Below are 18,467 nucleotides of genomic sequence, written 5' to 3' on the forward strand. Positions count from 1 at the left end.
GTTCACATCATTCGCTTTAGCAGGAAGATAAACAGATTGTTTCCAGTAAACTCTCCGCCGTCAAAAAGCCGCTTCCCTCATCTCGGAGAAGGCGGTCCTTCACGAGGAGCCCGCTCGCAGTTAGCTCCTACCAGCTAGCATGCTGCCACACTGTGCCGTTCACTTTGAGGGCAGCCCATTGGGCAGCATCATGAAGTAGTAAGTCATTTCACACACAACTACGGGCCAATTCGAGGCGTATTTCGGCCTCACGGTCATAGTTTGGAAAGACTCATGTTTGGACCTTCGAAGCTGGCACGAAAGGGACTTGCCCAGTTAGCCGCCGCTGCTAATGATTGTGCTGGATGGCTAGCTTCGGGGCCATCCGATTCGGACTAGCGCTGTGACAGGTAGTTAGCATTGTTTTTTTCTTCTTTACCCCTTCTGATAAACAAGCACTCAATAAGACATCTATATGTTATGGATACATACGGGCTTGTGTTTGCCTACAGTGGGTTTCCGCATTGCTCGTGAAATCGATCTGCATAGTTGGACAATTCGCGAATATGCATGCCAACTAGCATTAGTAGCAAAACAAAGTTTGAAGGGATGACTGGCAAGTTTATATCTCCCAAAAATATATATTAGCACCGCAAGTCTCAGAGCCTGTCCCCCAATACGTTTTCTTTTGAAGACTATTATATTCATATCACAATTGCAATGTGTTTTAGTGGTAACCGTGAGATGATTTTCTGGTCATTGGAATATTGGTGTGTAAAAAGATGCATTGATTTACATAATACCAGCATTATCAAGAAAGATCCGTTAAAAACGACTGCAGTTGTATATAAAAAAAAAAAATCCTGAAACGAACGATAAATTGTGACTCTTTAATACGAGTGAAAATTAAAGTTTGAAACTGTCATAACCTTAATCTTTTATCGAACTTTAAAAAGACTGGTATCACTGAAAACTCAGCGATCGTGTGTACAAAATGTTCCAAAACAAAATTCTTCACGTTAAGACAAGTACGCTCATCAGCTTTGAAATTAAAAAAATCAAATTTTCAGTACTGTACTGCATTATTGTTCTTGGGCCAGTTGTTCATTTGTAACTCTTGTTTTCCTTCTATTCATTTAGCTGGTTCCCATAAATCTCATAATACGCAGGTGGATCAACTGGAACAGCCATGCCTCCCCGGCCATCCTCAGGAGAATTATGGGGGATGCACTTGATGCCACCCAGCATCAAAGTAGACTGCCTTCTGCCGAATGGCATGATCCTCACGTTGGAGTGCCTCCGTGAGGCCACGCTGATCACAGTGAAGCACGAGCTTTTCAAAGAAGCTCGGAAATATCCTCTTTACCATCTACTGCAAGAGGAGAGCTCCTACATCTTTGTCAGTGTCACCCAAGAGGCAGAACTAGAGGAGTTTTACGATGAAACCAGGAGGTTATGTGACCTCAGACTCTTCCAGGCTTTTCTCAAAGTCATTGAGCCTGTAGGCAACAGAGAAGAAAAGATTCTCAATCGAGAAATAGGTATGTATAGTCTTTGAATTACGAGAAAAGTAATAAAATAATGTCATAATAATACCGATGGTCACAATTTGCACATCGTCTAATGAGACCTGTGTATGAGCTTTATGGAAATCTGTCAAAACTAACCAGGCTTTTTAATTGACACGGTCAGGGAGATATTATATTGACAATATGTTTATTGTGATTGTTGTTTTCAGTCAGGTAGTACATACAGCTCTATGTATAACTTAGATATTTGTCACAACCATAGTCATAAATGTATAACAGTCTATGTGTCTGCTCTTTAGCCACAGTGCTCTGGGTGTTCAAAATATCCACAAGCATTTCTGTGCTTGTCCAAAGCTAAAGAGGGATGCAAAGAAAGAAAGCAGAACTTAATTACAGTAGTCATACTGTTGGTATTGTTTGCACTTCTCTTGTAGGTTTTGCTATTGGGATGCCCATATGTGAGTTTGATTTGGTTAAAGATCCTGAAGTGCAGGACTTTAGACGGAACATTTTGAATGTTTGCAAAGAGGCAGTGGACCTTAGAGATTGTAACGGACCCCACAGTAGAGCGTTGTATGTCTATCCTCCCAATGTGGAATCCTCAGCGGAACTGCCCAGGCACATCTATAACAAACTAGATAAAGGTGAGAGAAAAAGAGAAGTTAGTGATAATATATATATTTTCTTAAATCTATATTTTAACAAACTGTCTGTATTTCCTTTTTCTCAGGTCAAATAATTGTGGTAATATGGGTTATTGTGTCACCCAGCAATGATAAGCAAAAGTACACTTTGAAGATCAACCATGACTGCGTGCCGGAACATGTTATCGCTGAGGCCATTCGCAAGAAGACGCGTAGTATGCTGCTCTCCCAGGAGCAGTTAAAGATGTGTGTGCAGGAGTATCAAGGGAAATACATCCTCAAAGTCTGTGGTTGTGATGAGTACTTATTGGAGAAATACCCCCTGAGTCAGTACAAGGTAATCTAATTCATGGGACTGCATCCAATGATTATCCATTGAACGCAAAGTGCAGCGTGTCAAATTAGCATCAGATTCAATTTGAAGAAAAATGTGTTGTAAATATAATATGCGAATATTTATTTCATGAATGTATTATTATTATTTTTTGTCTGTACTCAGTATGTGCGCAGCTGCATCATGTTGGGGCGAATGCCCAACTTGATGCTGATGGCAAAAGACAGTCTATATTCCCAACTGCCAATGGACAATTTCACCATGCCATCGTATGCGCGACGAATATCCACAGCAACACCTTACATGAATGGGGAAACATCCACAAAGTCACTATGGACTATCAACGGAGCACTAAGGATTCGGGTGCTGTGCGCTACTTACGTCAATGTCAATATTAGAGACATAGACAAGGTACAAATGCAGCAAATGTATGTGGTTACATCATATGTTATTATTATTGTTGGTTGCAGTTGTTAGCTCTTAGTTTGGCGAGTTTTGTGCTTTTCCTTCACATTATAATGTCGTCAGGATGGAGGTGAATAATTTGGTGTTTGTTTGCGCCCGATTTAGATCTACGTCAGGACTGGCATATACCATGGTGGAGAGCAGCTGTGCGACAATGTCAACACTCAGCGCGTGCCTTGTTCAAATCCCAGGTAATTCCTAATACAATACTATAACACACTCATTTGTTTTTTTTTTGTTTTTTTTTAATTTGAAAATGTCATCCTCATCTTTTCCAGGTGGAATGAGTGGCTCAACTACGACATGTACATTCCAGACATCCCGCGCGCTGCTCGTCTTTGCCTCTCCATTTGTTCTGTCAAAGGGAGGAAGGGAGCAAAAGAGGTTAGCTGCAATCAAACGACCGTATTTATTCTAATTATCGCCCAGGGTCCAACAGAGGGGTGGGCAATTAATAGAGAACACCTTTTGTCCGATCGCCAAGGGGCACTGAAATGGGCGATATGTATATTTTATTTATTATATTTTTTAATAAAGAAGTTCTAGCTCAATTCTAACTCAACCATTTAAACCCTACCAGTAACACAAATTCCTTTTCTTCTCATCTCTACGAGCCATTCATACAAGGCGTCGTCAACTTCCTCACTGTTCACTTTATGACCAGCTCCCGGCAGCCTTGAAGCGGTTCGAGGAACCAGATCAAAGACACCTAAAGCATTCTTGTCCCGCCACTCTCTGATTCTTTTACGATTGAGATTATATTCTTTAGAAGATGCATTAATAGAAGTTGCATCGGCAGCAGCTACAATTGTTAGCTTCTCTTTAATGGTATATTTTCTATGTTTTGGCATTTTTTTCAGTCGATCATTCAAATCCGTCTGGAATCAAATATTTCCCTGAAAGATTTGCGTGGTTTCGTTTTCCTTGGCCCAATCAGAAAACGTGTCAATCCGCATTGAGGCTGTAGTTACTGGCAAGCCAAAAGGAGCCAGCCAAGGAACATGGACAGTCGGGGGAGGTTATTGAAATACCTTGCAAATATATAGTTTATGGAGAAAAACAATTTAAAAGGGACATTCGACGTGCTGTCAAATCAGTCATATTTAAAGTAAAAAAAAAAAAAGTCAAAGTCTGCTTTATTGTCAATTTCTTCACATGTTAAGACACACAAAGAGATCGAAATTACGTTTCCCACCGTCCCACGGGGACTAGACACATTACACAACACATACAAGCAAATAGCGCAAAGAGTAAAAACGAATAGACAAGAGCGATGAATAAGTAATAAGCAAATAACCGAATAAATAAACAAACAATAAATAAATAGACAAATAAGAGGAGCAAAATGGAGCAAGCGTGCATACAGCAGACAGCCAGAATATAGCGCAAAAGAACAGGACGTTATGCAGCCGAGGGGCGAGAGAATTCAGGATCCTGACAGCTTGGAGTATGAAGCTGTTGGTGAGTCTGGTGGTGCGGGAGCACAGACATCTGTACCTCTTCCCAGAGGGCAGAAGATCAAACAAAGAGTGACACAATCGCGGTCGCCTTGCGGGTGAGACGGGAGGTGTAAATGTCCTTCAGGGAGGGGAGTGAAGCCCCAATGAGCTTACTAGCTGTGTTCATTATGCGCTGCAGGGCCTTCGTGTTGTATTCAGTGCAGCCCCCAGTGAGAGGACGCTCTCAATGGTGCTACGGTAGAATGTGGTCATGATGGCAGGAGGAGCACTTGCTCGCCTGAGTTTCCGCAGAAAGTACAGGCGGTGCAGGAGAAGTCCTCACTGATGTGCACCCCTCCTCACTGATGTGCACACTTGATGTACTCTACTTACGTTGACAAACAGCATTATGGAACCCAAACAAATTAGTCATGTGGCTTTGTTGCTATTGTTTTCATACACATCATCGTGCTGGTATTTTCTTGTAGGAGCACTGTCCTCTGGCCTGGGGCAACATTAACCTGTTTGACTACACCCACACACTCGTAGCAGGGAAGATGGCGCTCAACCTCTGGCCCGTCCCACATGGCTTGGAGGATTTGCTCAACCCCATCGGCGTCTCTGGCTCAAACCCCAACAAGGTTAGCCAAATATTCTTCGGAATCTAGTTCTGTATTTTATGGAACATAAACGTCAGAGTCTCCATTTTTAATATAGCTTGCGGTAACCACATAGTTGAATGTAATAAAATCTACATTAAAATCTTATAGGAAACCCCTTGTCTGGAGTTGGAGTTTGACCATTTTAGCTCACCAGTGACGTTCCCTGATTTGACCACCATTGAGGACCACGCAAACTGGAATATATCCAGAGAGCTTGGCTTTAATTACTGCCCCACAGGTTTGGTAAGAGAGCATACATCTTAAGTTTGTACCCAAATCATATTCTAAGCATACAAAAAAAAACAAGGTTCCACTGTTATATGATCTTTCAGTTTATTTCAATGTGTCATGTGGTGCTATAGAGCAATAGAGTGGCCCGAGACAACCCCTTCACAGACATTGACAATGAGCAGCTTCGCCAAGTGTGTAACCGGGACCCGTTGTCTGAGATCACTGAGCAGGAGAAAGATTTTTTGTGGAGGCACAGGTAATGTGTGCAAGTGCATCATGTTGTGTGATGTGACGGATAGTATATGGCAAATAGGTTTCTTAGGTTTCCGAGTAGTGTTTTAAAATAGCGTTTTGTTTCACAGACATTATTGTGTCAACATGCCCGAGATCCTTCCCAAGATCCTCCTTGCTGTGAAATGGAATTCTAGAGATGAGGTTGCTCAAGTAAGCACCCCCCCCCCCCCCCCCCTTTGCTGACATTAATTTCAGGACATTGTTTGGGTAAACAGACGTCTACCAGGCTTATTTTTGTTACAAATATTACTCAGCAGATTTCACAATTGATAAACACAGCTAATTCCCTGTTTCATCAACTGTAAGTTTGTTTTTGTGCGTTTGCAATTACTCAGCGTAATTGTACCTCTATGCCAACAGATGTATTGCCTTCTGAAGAATTGGCCTGCTATCAAGCCAGAACAAGCCATGGAGTTGCTGGATTGCAACTTTCCCGATCCCATGATCCGAGATTTTGCTGTAAAATGCCTTGAGAAATATTTAACTGATGACAAACTGTCACAGTACCTTATTCAACTGGTTCAGGTGAGGTACTATATACAGGGTGACCCAAAAAGATGCGTACCCATGAAAATTTCAATTGTGACTTTGATTAAAAAGCTATTTATTTCAAATTACAACCACACATTATTCAGTTTATGGAAGACCATTCACCAGAGTTTCAGCTATTTCTGTCAATTTTTAGTCAATTTATGGCTTTCCCAAGATGTGTTCCAAATGTCCACCATTCCGTTGCAAGCAAACCTGTACTCGTCTGACAAAGTTGTCAATCACTTTTACACACTCCTCTTTCGGGATGGCTCTTATTTTTGCTGTGATGGCAGTTTTCAGTTCCTCAATTGTTTGTGGATTTCCCTGGTATACATTGTCTTTGAGGAAACCCTGTTTCTGTGTGGTGAAAAATCTGTGTGGTTGTAATTTGAAATAAATAGCTTTTTAATCAAAGTCACAATTGAAATTTTCATGGGTACGCATCTTTTTGGGTCACCCTGTGTGTGTGTATATATATATATATATATATATATATTTATTGTTTATTCTTAAACTTCTTTTATTACATTTTTCAGATTATGCACATGCTTCTCTTGTATATTTCTAAATATTCTCTGACAGGTTCTAAAGTATGAGCAGTACCTTGATAATCCACTCGGCCGTTTCCTGCTGAAAAAGGCATTAACCAATCAGAGGATAGGACATTTCTTCTTTTGGCATCTAAAGTAAGTTCATTTTTATGTACAGTATAGAAACCAATTTGTTTTGATAGGTTTATTAGGAATGATGGCCAAAAATATTTTGCACCAAAAATATTCAGAACAATATAGGTTGCGTATTTTAACTTCATCTTGTGACTTTCAGGAACATATGGAAAATCAAGTAATTGCTTGGATACAAATAGTTGGGTCTCTGGAGTGCTTGCCTTTAATAAATAAAGTTACGTTTTCTTTCATTCTCTTTCATTAAAACGTAATGGAAAACATGTTTGCCAGCAAATGTATTCATTGTGCAAGGTGAAGCTGCAAGCACAGAAAGAACACAATGAATCAAATAATCGATTGTTCCTCCCAACTCTGCTGTATACCGCGTAGGTCATGATTGCATGAATTTTAGGGAGGAATGGAATTGCACCAGAGCAGTGCGGTGCCAAGAAGTGTGTGATTCGAGAAGATGGTGGGAAGGGAAGGGAAGCTAAGGGTGGGGGGGGGGGACTAAGTGCAGCTGTCAGTGCCCAGACTGCAGAGCTGAGCTAAGGTGATGAGCTTAGCAGTGAGTACAAGTTAGCTTTGCAGCTGAATGTGGTTGTGTGTGCCTCTGGAAAATCACCAGGCAGACTCTTTAACATTAATTTGAATGTGACTGATTAATTCTCAATACAGCCACAGTCCCAATTATAAGAATACAAACATGTTAATTCAATTGCAATTTCATTCTTACCCTTTAAGAAAGAAAATATAAATGAGTTGTCCAGTGGTACAGACATTTTTTTTTATAAGGCATATAGACACTAACAATGTTTCTTTCCCTCTATGTCTTTAGATCAGAAATGCACAACAAGACAGTGAGCCAGAGGTTTGGACTCCTGCTGGAGTCGTACTGCAGAGCCTGCGGCATGTACCTGAAGCACCTGAGCCGGCAGGTGGAGGCCATGGAGAAACTCATCAATCTCACTGACCTCCTCAAACAGGAAAAAAAGGATGAGGCCCAGAAGGTAATTTGACTGCTGACAGCTGCTTGGCCAAAGTATTGAGTTTAATCTCGTCAACATCTGGCCTTGGGGCCATTGAGAACATTAGATTCCAAATAGAGTGGGATGAGGTTGGAATGGTTGCTGTTTTCTTGTGGCGCTTCATGCTTTATACTATGTTTTATTGTTAAAAAAAAATTAAAAAAACGTTTAGCAGGGGCAAAAATGTCAGAGACACTGAGTATTATATTATGATGGGGTATCATTTTTCTTTTCCTAGAAATAAAAATGGCCATTTATTTTTTATTCTAAATGGCTAATATTATTTTACCGTACAATCTATCAACCAGAATCTTTTCATCATTCTTGCTTTGTATTGCTAAGAGTTGTGTGTGGACAGCATAGATTCCCCACAGGGTGTTCTCCCTCTCATCCTCGAGTACATCAGTGTTACATCACTGAAGCGTTGCGAACTTTCCTGAAACAAGCCAGCAGATGGGGCAATGCTTCTATTTACTCCTCTGGCTTCGCTCCCTCAGCTGTCCACATCTGCTGTGTTATTGATTTACCTCTTTCTCTGTTCTCAGGTTCAAATGAAGTTTCTGGTGGAGCAGATGAGGAGGCCAGACTATATGGATGCACTGCAGAGCTTCACCTCCCCGCTCAATCCAGCACATCAGCTGGGAAACCTCCGGTACTTCTGATTCCTTATGTAACTCGCCTGACTGCTGGTATAAAAACGTAAACATAACAAATGCGCTTCAAACTCAGGAGGCAAAATGTTAATAAAAAGCATGAGAAAAAGCCTCGGCACTCTGCTACAGATGAGTTTATGGTCCAATGCGTTTTGATACAGCCTGGATGAAGACTCTGTCTTGATGCTTTTTAAAATTAAATTATTTTGTGTCAGCCATCTCTCTCCAAGTTCTCCAATTCTCTCTCTGCTTCACACTAATTGTGTGCTGGTTTATGTTCCAGTCTGGAAGAATGTCGGATGATGTCATCTGCCAAGCGACCTCTGTGGCTTAATTGGGAAAACCCAGATATGATGTCAGAGCTCCTGTTTCAGAACAACGAAATCATCTTCAAAAATGGAGATGGTGAGTTTGATAAGCACGTGCTCTTTCTTTCAGGAATTGCTCCGGCACTTCTGATATACTCTGTACTCTGAATTTTGGAATGACGTTATCCAAATCATACCATAGATTGTGTGACCAAACTAACTTTGACAGCTGTCCTCCATAAAGCCTAAAGGCATCATACAGTTACTCATCCTGTTGTCATCTCCTTCCTCATCTTGTGCCTCTGTAGATTTGAGGCAGGACATGCTGACGCTGCAGATCATTAGGATAATGGAGAACATCTGGCAGAACCAAGGCCTTGATCTCAGGTAGGTGCCTCACTTCACTGTGACAGCAAGGATGCAGGTGCTCATTGATAGGCACTGGATAACTTTTATCTTCTCCTATCTGTGCTGTAATGCAGAATACTTGCAAACTGTTCCAGCCATCTAAGGTCATCTGACACTAAAGCTACTTTGACATTTGCTGTGTCATTGCTTGAGGTGTAACAATCGAGCCTGTACTTATTCGCTCAACTCTTCCAGACTGAACTCATTGAAGAGGGACAGCCCCAATGCGATGAGACACGATGTGCTAATTAGTTGGCTGTTGATGTCGGTGCAATGGCTACAATTGCTTTAAAAAAGAAACAGGCTTAGACAGCGAGTCCTGGGTGTTAAACTAGACACTTTGTTTGCAGCGCTGATACAACATCAGTAGCTGGCAAATTCCTGGGTTGACTTCAACCACCCCCATCTTGCATCAGTATGTGATATCAGGGGTTTTAGGAGTGAATAGATTTGTCCAGAAAATGACCTCATGACTCTAATATTGACTAACCCTACACATTGTTCTGAAAATATATAATAGGAGTCATTGATTTTGTATGTTTGCTTCATTGGCACATTTTTGAGATGCACTTTTTAAAATGGCACAATATAATCATTATTGCAAGCTATACCTTGTGGAGCCCGGTTTTAGAGCCACTGCCTAAAGGAAGGTGAAGAAAAGGTGGGGGGGGGGGGGGGAAGCCATCTTAGATGGCCGGTGTATAAGGAAGGGGCTTACTAGATCTTAGAGACTCCTTTCAATTAGTTGCAGTTTCACAAACTCAAATCTTTGATCTTGGTGCTCAACTTTTTTTTTTTTCCTTTTCCCCCCCATCTTTCAAGGATGCTCCCCTACGGTTGTCTGTCCATCGGTGACTGCGTCGGGTTGATTGAGGTGGTGAGGAATTCTCACACCATCATGCAGATCCAGTGTAAAGGAGGCCTAAAGGGGGCGCTGCAGTTCAACAGCCACACGCTGCACCAGTGGCTTAAAGATAAGAACAAGGGCGAGATGTGAGCGGCACAAACAATACAGGGGCTAGTCACAAGAAGTATGGATGAAACTGAACTCTGATGCACATTTTAATTATTGACATTTCTTCTTTTAGGTATGACCAAGCCGTAGATTTGTTCACACGCTCGTGTGCAGGCTATTGTGTCGCCACATTTATCCTGGGCATAGGAGATAGACACAATAGCAACATCATGGTCAAAGATGATGGACAGGTAAAATTCACAACATGACAGTATATATGTTCTGTTATGCTCATCTTGAGTGTCCCTATTTTTTTTTTTTTTGGGTGCGCCACAGCTGTTCCACATAGATTTTGGTCATTTCCTTGACCACAAAAAGAAGAAATTTGGATACAAGAGAGAGCGTGTGCCCTTTGTTCTGACACAAGACTTCTTGATCGTCATAAGCAAAGGAACACAGGAGTGCACCAAGACAAGAGAGTTTGAAAGGTACAGTCAGTGCTGGGACTATAATTTATGGTTTGGTTATTATAGTGAATCCCTGTTTATCACAGGAGATGCAGCATAAAATCTGCAATATAGAGAAACCAGATCAAAAACATGTTTAAAAAGGATTTACCCCTCCCCACACCAATTAAACATGATTCCAACCTGTCAAAACCAATTTTTTAAAAGTCAAAATAAGAGGCAAAGTGCTTTAAGAACCAAATTGTTCAACCAAACCCTAATGAAAGCCCTCGAGCCGCGACACATAAACATAGCCCAAATCAATACTCACAAATGGTACCTTGAGATAAAAATGACCAGGTTTATGAGTTGTTGTTTTTTTTAAGCTACAAGGTATACTTTGAAATATTTTTTATTTTTAACATTGAGCACAAACTTAAGTTACAAGCATTGTATTGTGGCAGGGAATATAACACTACTTGCTGTCAGACTGTATAAAAGGAGTGACCTGCCCTTGCACAGGGTATTTGTAAGAATGAAGAAAAAAAATGTGTTTGTTGGCAGAGCAGCTTTCCATTCATTTTAGTGGGTGGAAATTAGACTTATATAAGTATCTCAAGTCACCGCTGTCTCGGGAACACCATACCTCCGTGTTTGTGACAAAGATGGTCACAAAGGTTAACGAGTTTTTGGCTTTCCTTTTGTGGCCACCAGATTCCAGGAGATGTGCTACAAGGCCTACCTGGCAATCCGACAGCACGCCAACCTCTTTATCAACCTCTTCTCCATGATGCTGGGCTCAGGGATGCCCGAGTTACAGTCATTCGACGACATCGCTTATATCCGGAAGACCTTGGCCCTGGACAAGACGGAGCAGGAGGCTCTCGACTATTTCATGAAGCAGATGAACGACGCTCATCACGGCGGCTGGACAACTAAAATGGACTGGATCTTCCACACCATCCGCCAACACGCCATGAACTGAAACGGAAAGCAAAGTAGAGGAGTGAAGTGGAACTATGACGTGAATCAGCTGCGCGCTGAGAACCAAAAATGCAGTAGCAGCAATGACACTAAAACCTGGTTTGTCTTTTGCCAGCATGTGACTCTGAACCATTACCTGCCAGCGCAGTATGAACAGGGGTGCTAAGAAGAGCCTTTATCAGGGACACTAAATGTTTTCATGCCCTCATGATTTTCTTTTTAGCGGCTGCACTATGTGAACTTCAGAGTTGTATTTCATTAGTTCCCTCCATAGGAACTAAAACAGTTTAATGCACATTTGGCCGTTTTCATAAGAACTAACTGGAGACACTTTATTTTCTACTCTCTTTTTTTTAATACAACCATCGGAAGACATCAGCATTACAAGGAGCATCCCTATGAAGTTGTGCAATCGCAAAGAACAGCAGGCTTTTTTCTTTTATTTCTTTATTTCAGACAGCTGACAGGAATCACACGACATGATTTTTACTACCTTTATTTAAAAACTATGAATGATAGAGAAAGTGGAGATGGTATTGCTGCATGTGGGAGAAAGACAAGGCCTTTCGAAAAGTCTGTCCAGATTACTCATGAAAATCCTGAAAAGGAACTTGCAATATTCAGAGTAGAGATGGAAAGCCGTTTGCATGAATTCAATTCAGTACGCTCTTGGCCCTCACAAGTATGACAATTCTGAACACTAAAAGAATAATGACTCACTAGTAAAATGTCTCCTCTACTTCCTTCCACTGACATTTCTGCAAAATAGCAGGTCTACTTTGGTAAGGCTAAACTATGCACTCCTTGCACTATTATCCCTAGTGACAATATAAGAAAACTGTGAAACTCATGGAGTTGTCATACAAGTGAGGACTAAGGCCTTACTAATACATCAAACGTAACTTGGTTTCCATAAGGCCGTTTTGAAATGTATTCCGTATCCTTGATATCAAGCCTAATGTCCATTTACTATTCGGACAGACTTTGGCCTCATGAAAAGAAAATCAGCCCACGAGTAGAATGCCTGTCTCAATGATAACATCTCCCCCTCACTACTAGTGCTAATTTTGGCCTACTGGTAAGCAATTAAACGAATAAATTATTTTCCTATTCCTACCAATACTTTGGCCCTGCTAGAAGGTATGTGGCATGCCCTCGTAGCTTCCTGGACCATAACAGTAGATCCACTAGTAAGATTTGATTATATACTTGTCAGTTTAAAATTGCACTAGTTGTGGAATAAAAAAATAGTAAGACATTTGTTCTACTAGTGTGCTGAAATGTCATACAAGTGAGGCCAAAAAGCTTACTAGTGCATAGACATCAAACTAGATATCAAGAATATCAAACAGCTTTCCATAAGTACGGTAGGATACTGACAGATGTGTTGTTGCAGACACTTCAAGAATAGCATTTATTACTTGGACTTGACCTGCTTTTGCTGATTTTGTAATTTGGTGCATCCAGATAAGTTCACAGTTTTAAAGTCACTCTTTGACTTTTCATGTTTGTTGTTTGGTACAGCATCGCCGTGTATGCACAGATTCTTTTTTGAGTCAATTTCTACTGAGCCAAAGTACTACATGTGTCAACTCAGCAGTCTTATTGTTTAAAAAAAAAAAACAAAAAAAAAACAACCTCGCTTTGTCTATTCCCATTCTCGTGTACTCATCGCACTGATTTCTGATTTTTGTTTTGTGTGGCGTGTCATTTTATCAGTATTATTGGGTTGGAGGGAAGAAAAAAAAAAGCGCAGATTTAAATTAACCTCTTTGACCACTCGTTTAAATTGGTCTCGCTTGGAGAAAGCAAGGGGAAAAAATGCAGTGTTCCTTTTTTGTCAGTTGTTTTATGCTGTTACACTATGCAATTTGTGATCTTAAGTACTGTATTATGCAAAAACAACACAAAATAGTTGATGTCAAAGAAAAGGAAAGCAACCTCCCCAGTTCAGAAGTGTGTGAACTTTAAACTTGTTATACACATGGAAGAAATTAATGCACAATGCTGCACCTGTATCATCAACTTTTGTTTCCAGAAGCCTAAAAAGGAGACAAGCGTTTTTCTGCCTTTTTAACCTTCAACCGGTTATGTCTCGTCTCCTTCTTAGTACACTTCTTTAACTTTGCAAGTGTCCTCCTTCCTGTGATTGTCGCCCTTATGCGTGCAACGGACTCATACATAAGAGGTACCTAGCTTTACCAAATGATGCATTTATACACATTTTCCTTTTGTATTGTCTTCAAAAAACGAAGCCAGTCCTGGTCACATGCTTTGGTCCGGACCCATTCCAACTGAGACCCCGATCATATGTACTTTCTGGATAAACAATTCAGATTCTTCTACATACTACATATGGTTGTCATGGTTGTTGTTTCTATATGAGGTAACTTGGTTTTCTCTTCTTTTTCTTTCTTTTTTTTGACCTGATGCTGTTTACTTGAATTTCATGTATAGAATTGACCATGTTACTTGTGAGGTACAACTCAGTCACAATGAAGGTAACAGAAATGCTACTGCTATTACATGTGCAAATGCTTGTTTCCCCCTTGAATAACTACAGAGGTAATATATTTTTGTATTTTTCAAAATATAATCAAAGTCATGATTGAAATTGCAAACCAAAACGGAAAAAAACAAACAATATTGAACCCAGTTGACAGCTAGCTTGAGTGGATGAATGAAGGACACTGGTTGATGATGGCTTTCACAAAGAGCACAATTAGGGGAAAATAAATACCCTGCATGTTTCAACAAAAAAAATCCAATATCTATCCATCTGTGTACATATTTACATATATATTTTAAATATAAAGCCCCCTCAAATACTTTGTAGTCATTCTCATATGACATTGTCTGATAAGAAAACGTATTCATTGTTAAATAAAGTTTCTCCCCATAAACATGAGCGTTATTATTTTACAATGAACAAACATTGAATGTTTGTGTAATGGCACTTGCCTCTGTGATTATTTTGATGAAACAAATAAAACATTTGAGTCAAATATTATCAAGTGATATTTTTCATTCTTATGCTGCACTCTAAAACTCAAATGCCTTGAGATATGAATTTCAATATGTTCCATGAGCACACTGAACCAAAAATCATCTTTCTCAACTGAAATCAATAGAAATGCACTTCATCTGTGCCACCCTCACCCGCCCTCCAAAAATAGCACTCTAGAATTTTACTTTGTTTACTTTACTATTGCCACATAGTGAAACTAAAAGCATCTCGGTCACGTAAAGTTCGACACCACTGCTCGGATCTCATTAAACTGGTCACGGGATGACAACCTTAGGGACGTTGCTTATTTTCCGACAATGTCGACATCACAGTCACATAGGCGTGGACACAGTCGACCTCTGGATGAGTTTGTAGAATTTCCCTAGAGTGTATCTGGAAGTCATTGGCCCCCCCCGGCCGGGTCATACCAAAGACTATAAAAATGGAACCCATTGCCTCCCTGCTTGGCACTCAGCATTAAGGGTTGGAATTGGGGGGTTAGATCACCAAATGATTCCCGAGCGCGGCACCGCTGCTGCTCACTGCTCCCCTCTCCCCCAGGGGATGGATCAAAATCACATGGGGATGGGTTAAATGCAGAGGACAAATTTCACCACACCCAGATGTGTGTGTGACGATGATCATTGGGACTTTAACTGGGACTTTATCACGCTGGATATCTGGGCCGACAGATGAGCAAGACACTGTGTCATTTTGACCAGGCCCACCAGCAGGGCACCGCCAGCCAGCATCAGGGGAGGCCACAGTATTGCGTACAGGGTCCTCTTCAGGGTGTACTTTCTGCTCAAGATGACATCCCCGGGGTGCCTGGTACGGTCTTTGAGGCACGAGGAGACGCTTCCCAGCTGAGAGTCCAAGTTGCTTTTCACCTTCAGAACTTCACCTTCAAGTTCCGATTGGTCCATTTTACATTTGGGCACGTAGAAACACTGCGAGAATAAAAAAAAAAATCCAGTCTGTGTAGGTGCTGTTATACCACAGAGCTTTTGCGATAACTCATTGACTAGCATCTGAAGAGACAGAGTTCAGTATGTTGTCACTTTGTCGAGATGTTGAAAAAATAGTTTAATTAGCATTCGGGTTATTGGGGTTATCGGTTACTTCCATTTATCTTCACCTTGGGTGTGAGAAGCACCGACTCCTCGTCAAAGTGCAGAAAGGCTTTTTGATTGGAGTGTGTGAGATTAACGGTGACCACCAGGCACGGCATGCTGCTCACACCTCTGCAGTCCACCCACTCGTCCAAGATTTCAGTCTGCAGCAGCACACAACTGTCCTCCCCCTCCCACTTACTGCAGCACAAGAAGGAGGCGTTAGTTCAGGAAAAGCCGCAAGAGGGCTTTTTTGAACACACGCATACAACACACACTGAAAGAGGCTGCAGTAAAGACCCAAGAAAACATTTCAAATGAAGGCAAGTTCACAAACTTCGTGAGGGTAATGCCGCCAAATATCAAATGTTGGAACTTTTACCTGTTCACATGCGGTTTGACAGTTGTGATTCCAACAACAAAGAACATGAGCACTGAGAAGCCCATCATGCTGAAGCCCAACAAGATGGCTCGCTCTTCCCCGATGCTCGCCACTGACTTCTGGGTCCGGAGTCTTTGCTCCTCATGGCCTTCTGCAATCCCACTTCCCTCATTTTCTTGGTATGTCACCCTGTGCAGAAGCTCCCTGTGTCTCACACACACATACAGTATCAATACATACAGTATGAACATCAGGTGCAGATTGTTGCTTTGGAGGATCATTTTGCTTCAATAAAAAAACATATATGTCACACATTTCATCCCCGCCAGGCCAGATTTTGCAGAGTGGCACACGCCGAAAACAGAATGTGTATTGTACCAGAATCATAATGAGAAGCCAAATCAAACTTTAGCAGCGTTTCTAATGATCTCCAAAGAGTCCGCTCGGTCCAGTCAGATTGATGGTCCTCCTACCGTGCGTGCCGCCTGCGAACGCCCTGCAGGTTGATGTTAATTGGGATGCTGAATGTTCTTCGGGGAGAGGCCGTGTTTAAGAACATACTAACTGTGTTCTCAGTCACCACCGGGCTTGGGCTATTCACCTAACAAGCTGCTCTGCCTGGATCTGAAAGTCAAATATCAAAAAAATATGTCAAGAGCCAAACACCGCTTAGCTTCGGCAGGCTCCGGAGCCCGCGGCGACAAAAGTGAACCGAGAGAGCTGGACACTCAGGGAACAGCCCGCTTGTTTACCCAAGCTCAAAGGTGAGAGTGAAAACACCCTCATGTCTGTTGCTATAGCAACCATCACAGGTGAACCAGGTAGGATGCTTAATGGGCTCTCAGTGGGCCTGGGAGGCTGAGACAAATGTCACAACTTGTTTGAATTCTGATTATGGCAGGTTTGTGCTATACTTGAATGCAGTGGACCTTCTGCAGTCAGTCTTGTACTTGAATTCAACTTCAGTTCAACATCAATACAGAGGTGCCTTGAGATATGAGGATATTTTATTTTTGATTCAACCACTCAGATCATGTTTAAGCAACTAGAAATGCCAATAATGTGTGTCCTCGATGACCACGGGCGCAATAGAAAATAGACGATTGTATAATACCTCACAAAACTGATCAATCAATATTCACTAAGATTTTTTGATTCATTTCTTGGGTTTAATCTCCTTAAATTGTACAAGCGAATGCATACTTAGAAGTATTTTAGGGTCATTTTTGATTGCATTTGACTTTTCTTTCTTTTTCCTTACCACCGATTTCTTCTCTTTGCTTTTGTGACCCTACTTGAGTTCACTCGAGCCTCCCGCTGATTTTGGCTCAGCTTGTTGGCTGACCTGTTGCGTTTAATCTGAAGACGGAAAAATAAAAATTGTCATGGTAGCAAGTTGGCAAAATAAGTAGTAAAAAACCCAACACATTACTGATATCCAGCATTAAGGCCTTTCTACCTTGAAAAGTTATTTTCTTCCTTATTCACACCAAGATGATGCTGTGGAAGGGGGTTTCTTCGCTGCATCTCAATAATCTCTCCGGTGTTTCCCTCTTACACTGACTCCTATTTTCCCTGGAAACAGTGGTAGGCAGACACCAGTGGGAATTGAATTCAAGAGAGTTGTGTCCTCTTATGTCCACAGGCAGCAGACAGCAATAAACTGCTCACTTTGGACTATGTGCCACGCCTCAACAAACCTGTAATATTGCAGTGCCTCACAATCACTGGAAATGCTAATTGTTCGAAGTTTAGTATTTGAGACTTTGCCCATTAGCTGATTTTTTTTTTAATGAATGAAATATATATGATATATATAGGCGGCTTGGTGGTGCACTGGCTAGCACGTCCGCCTCACAGTTAGTTAGAGCGGGTTCGATTCCACCTCCGGCCCTCCCTGTGTGGAGTTTGCATGTTCTCCCGTGTCCGCGTGGGTTTTCTCCGGGTACTCCGGTTTCCTCCCACATCCCAAAAACATGCTTGGTAGGCCGATTGAGCACTCCAAATTGCCCCTAGGTGTGAGTGCGAGTGCGGATGGTTGTTTGTCTCTGTGTGCCCTGCGATTGGCTGGCAACCAGTTCAGGGTGTCCTCCGCCTACTGCCTGATGATGGCTGGGATAGGCTCCAGCACGCTTCAGCACGCTCCAGCATATATATATATAGTTTTTATTATATATATATATATATATATATATATATATATATATATATATATATATATATATATATATATATATATATATATATATATATATATATATATATATATATATATATATATATATAAAATAAAAACAATATAATAATAGATAATAATAACATGAGTTGGCTCCGCCTACTTGCAACCCTGAACAAACCGTTTAGAAAAGGAATGGTTGGTCGGATTAGATTACTGTAACTGACCTATTACT

The 18,467-nt window shown here is 41.2% G+C and overlaps 2 protein-coding genes across 2 annotated transcripts; one reads left to right on the forward strand and one right to left on the reverse strand.

Moving 5' to 3' along the window:
• The first annotated feature begins 5 nt into the window (after window positions 1-5).
• LOC147046611 (phosphatidylinositol 4,5-bisphosphate 3-kinase catalytic subunit alpha isoform) lies at window positions 6-14,458 on the forward strand. Its single transcript, XM_085929552.1, has 21 exons — window positions 6-389; window positions 1,120-1,520; window positions 1,943-2,152; window positions 2,239-2,489; window positions 2,652-2,897; window positions 3,057-3,142; window positions 3,230-3,335; window positions 4,879-5,031; window positions 5,161-5,295; window positions 5,415-5,539; window positions 5,646-5,727; window positions 5,938-6,102; window positions 6,691-6,794; window positions 7,612-7,783; window positions 8,347-8,453; window positions 8,738-8,859; window positions 9,071-9,149; window positions 9,993-10,163; window positions 10,259-10,376; window positions 10,462-10,613; window positions 11,286-14,458. The coding sequence occupies exons 2-21, from the start codon at window positions 1,169-1,171 to the stop codon at window positions 11,554-11,556; spliced, it is 3,207 nt and encodes a 1,068-aa protein (XP_085785678.1). The 5' UTR covers window positions 6-389; window positions 1,120-1,168; the 3' UTR covers window positions 11,557-14,458.
• A 436-nt stretch (window positions 14,459-14,894) lies between these two features.
• On the reverse strand, window positions 14,895-16,648 carry kcnmb3 (potassium calcium-activated channel subfamily M regulatory beta subunit 3). Its single transcript, XM_085931062.1, is given in 5 exon segments — window positions 14,895-14,996; window positions 15,234-15,512; window positions 15,701-15,875; window positions 16,057-16,260; window positions 16,530-16,648. Coding segments are annotated over 5 exon segments (846 nt in total). The 5' UTR covers window positions 16,616-16,648.
• Between the last annotated feature and the right edge of the window lie 1,819 nt (window positions 16,649-18,467).

Source organism: Syngnathus leptorhynchus, chromosome 14, assembly GCF_054491065.1.
Source record: "Syngnathus leptorhynchus isolate UIUO chromosome 14, UIUO_Slep, whole genome shotgun sequence".
Taxonomy (NCBI): Eukaryota; Metazoa; Chordata; class Actinopteri; order Syngnathiformes; family Syngnathidae; genus Syngnathus; species Syngnathus leptorhynchus.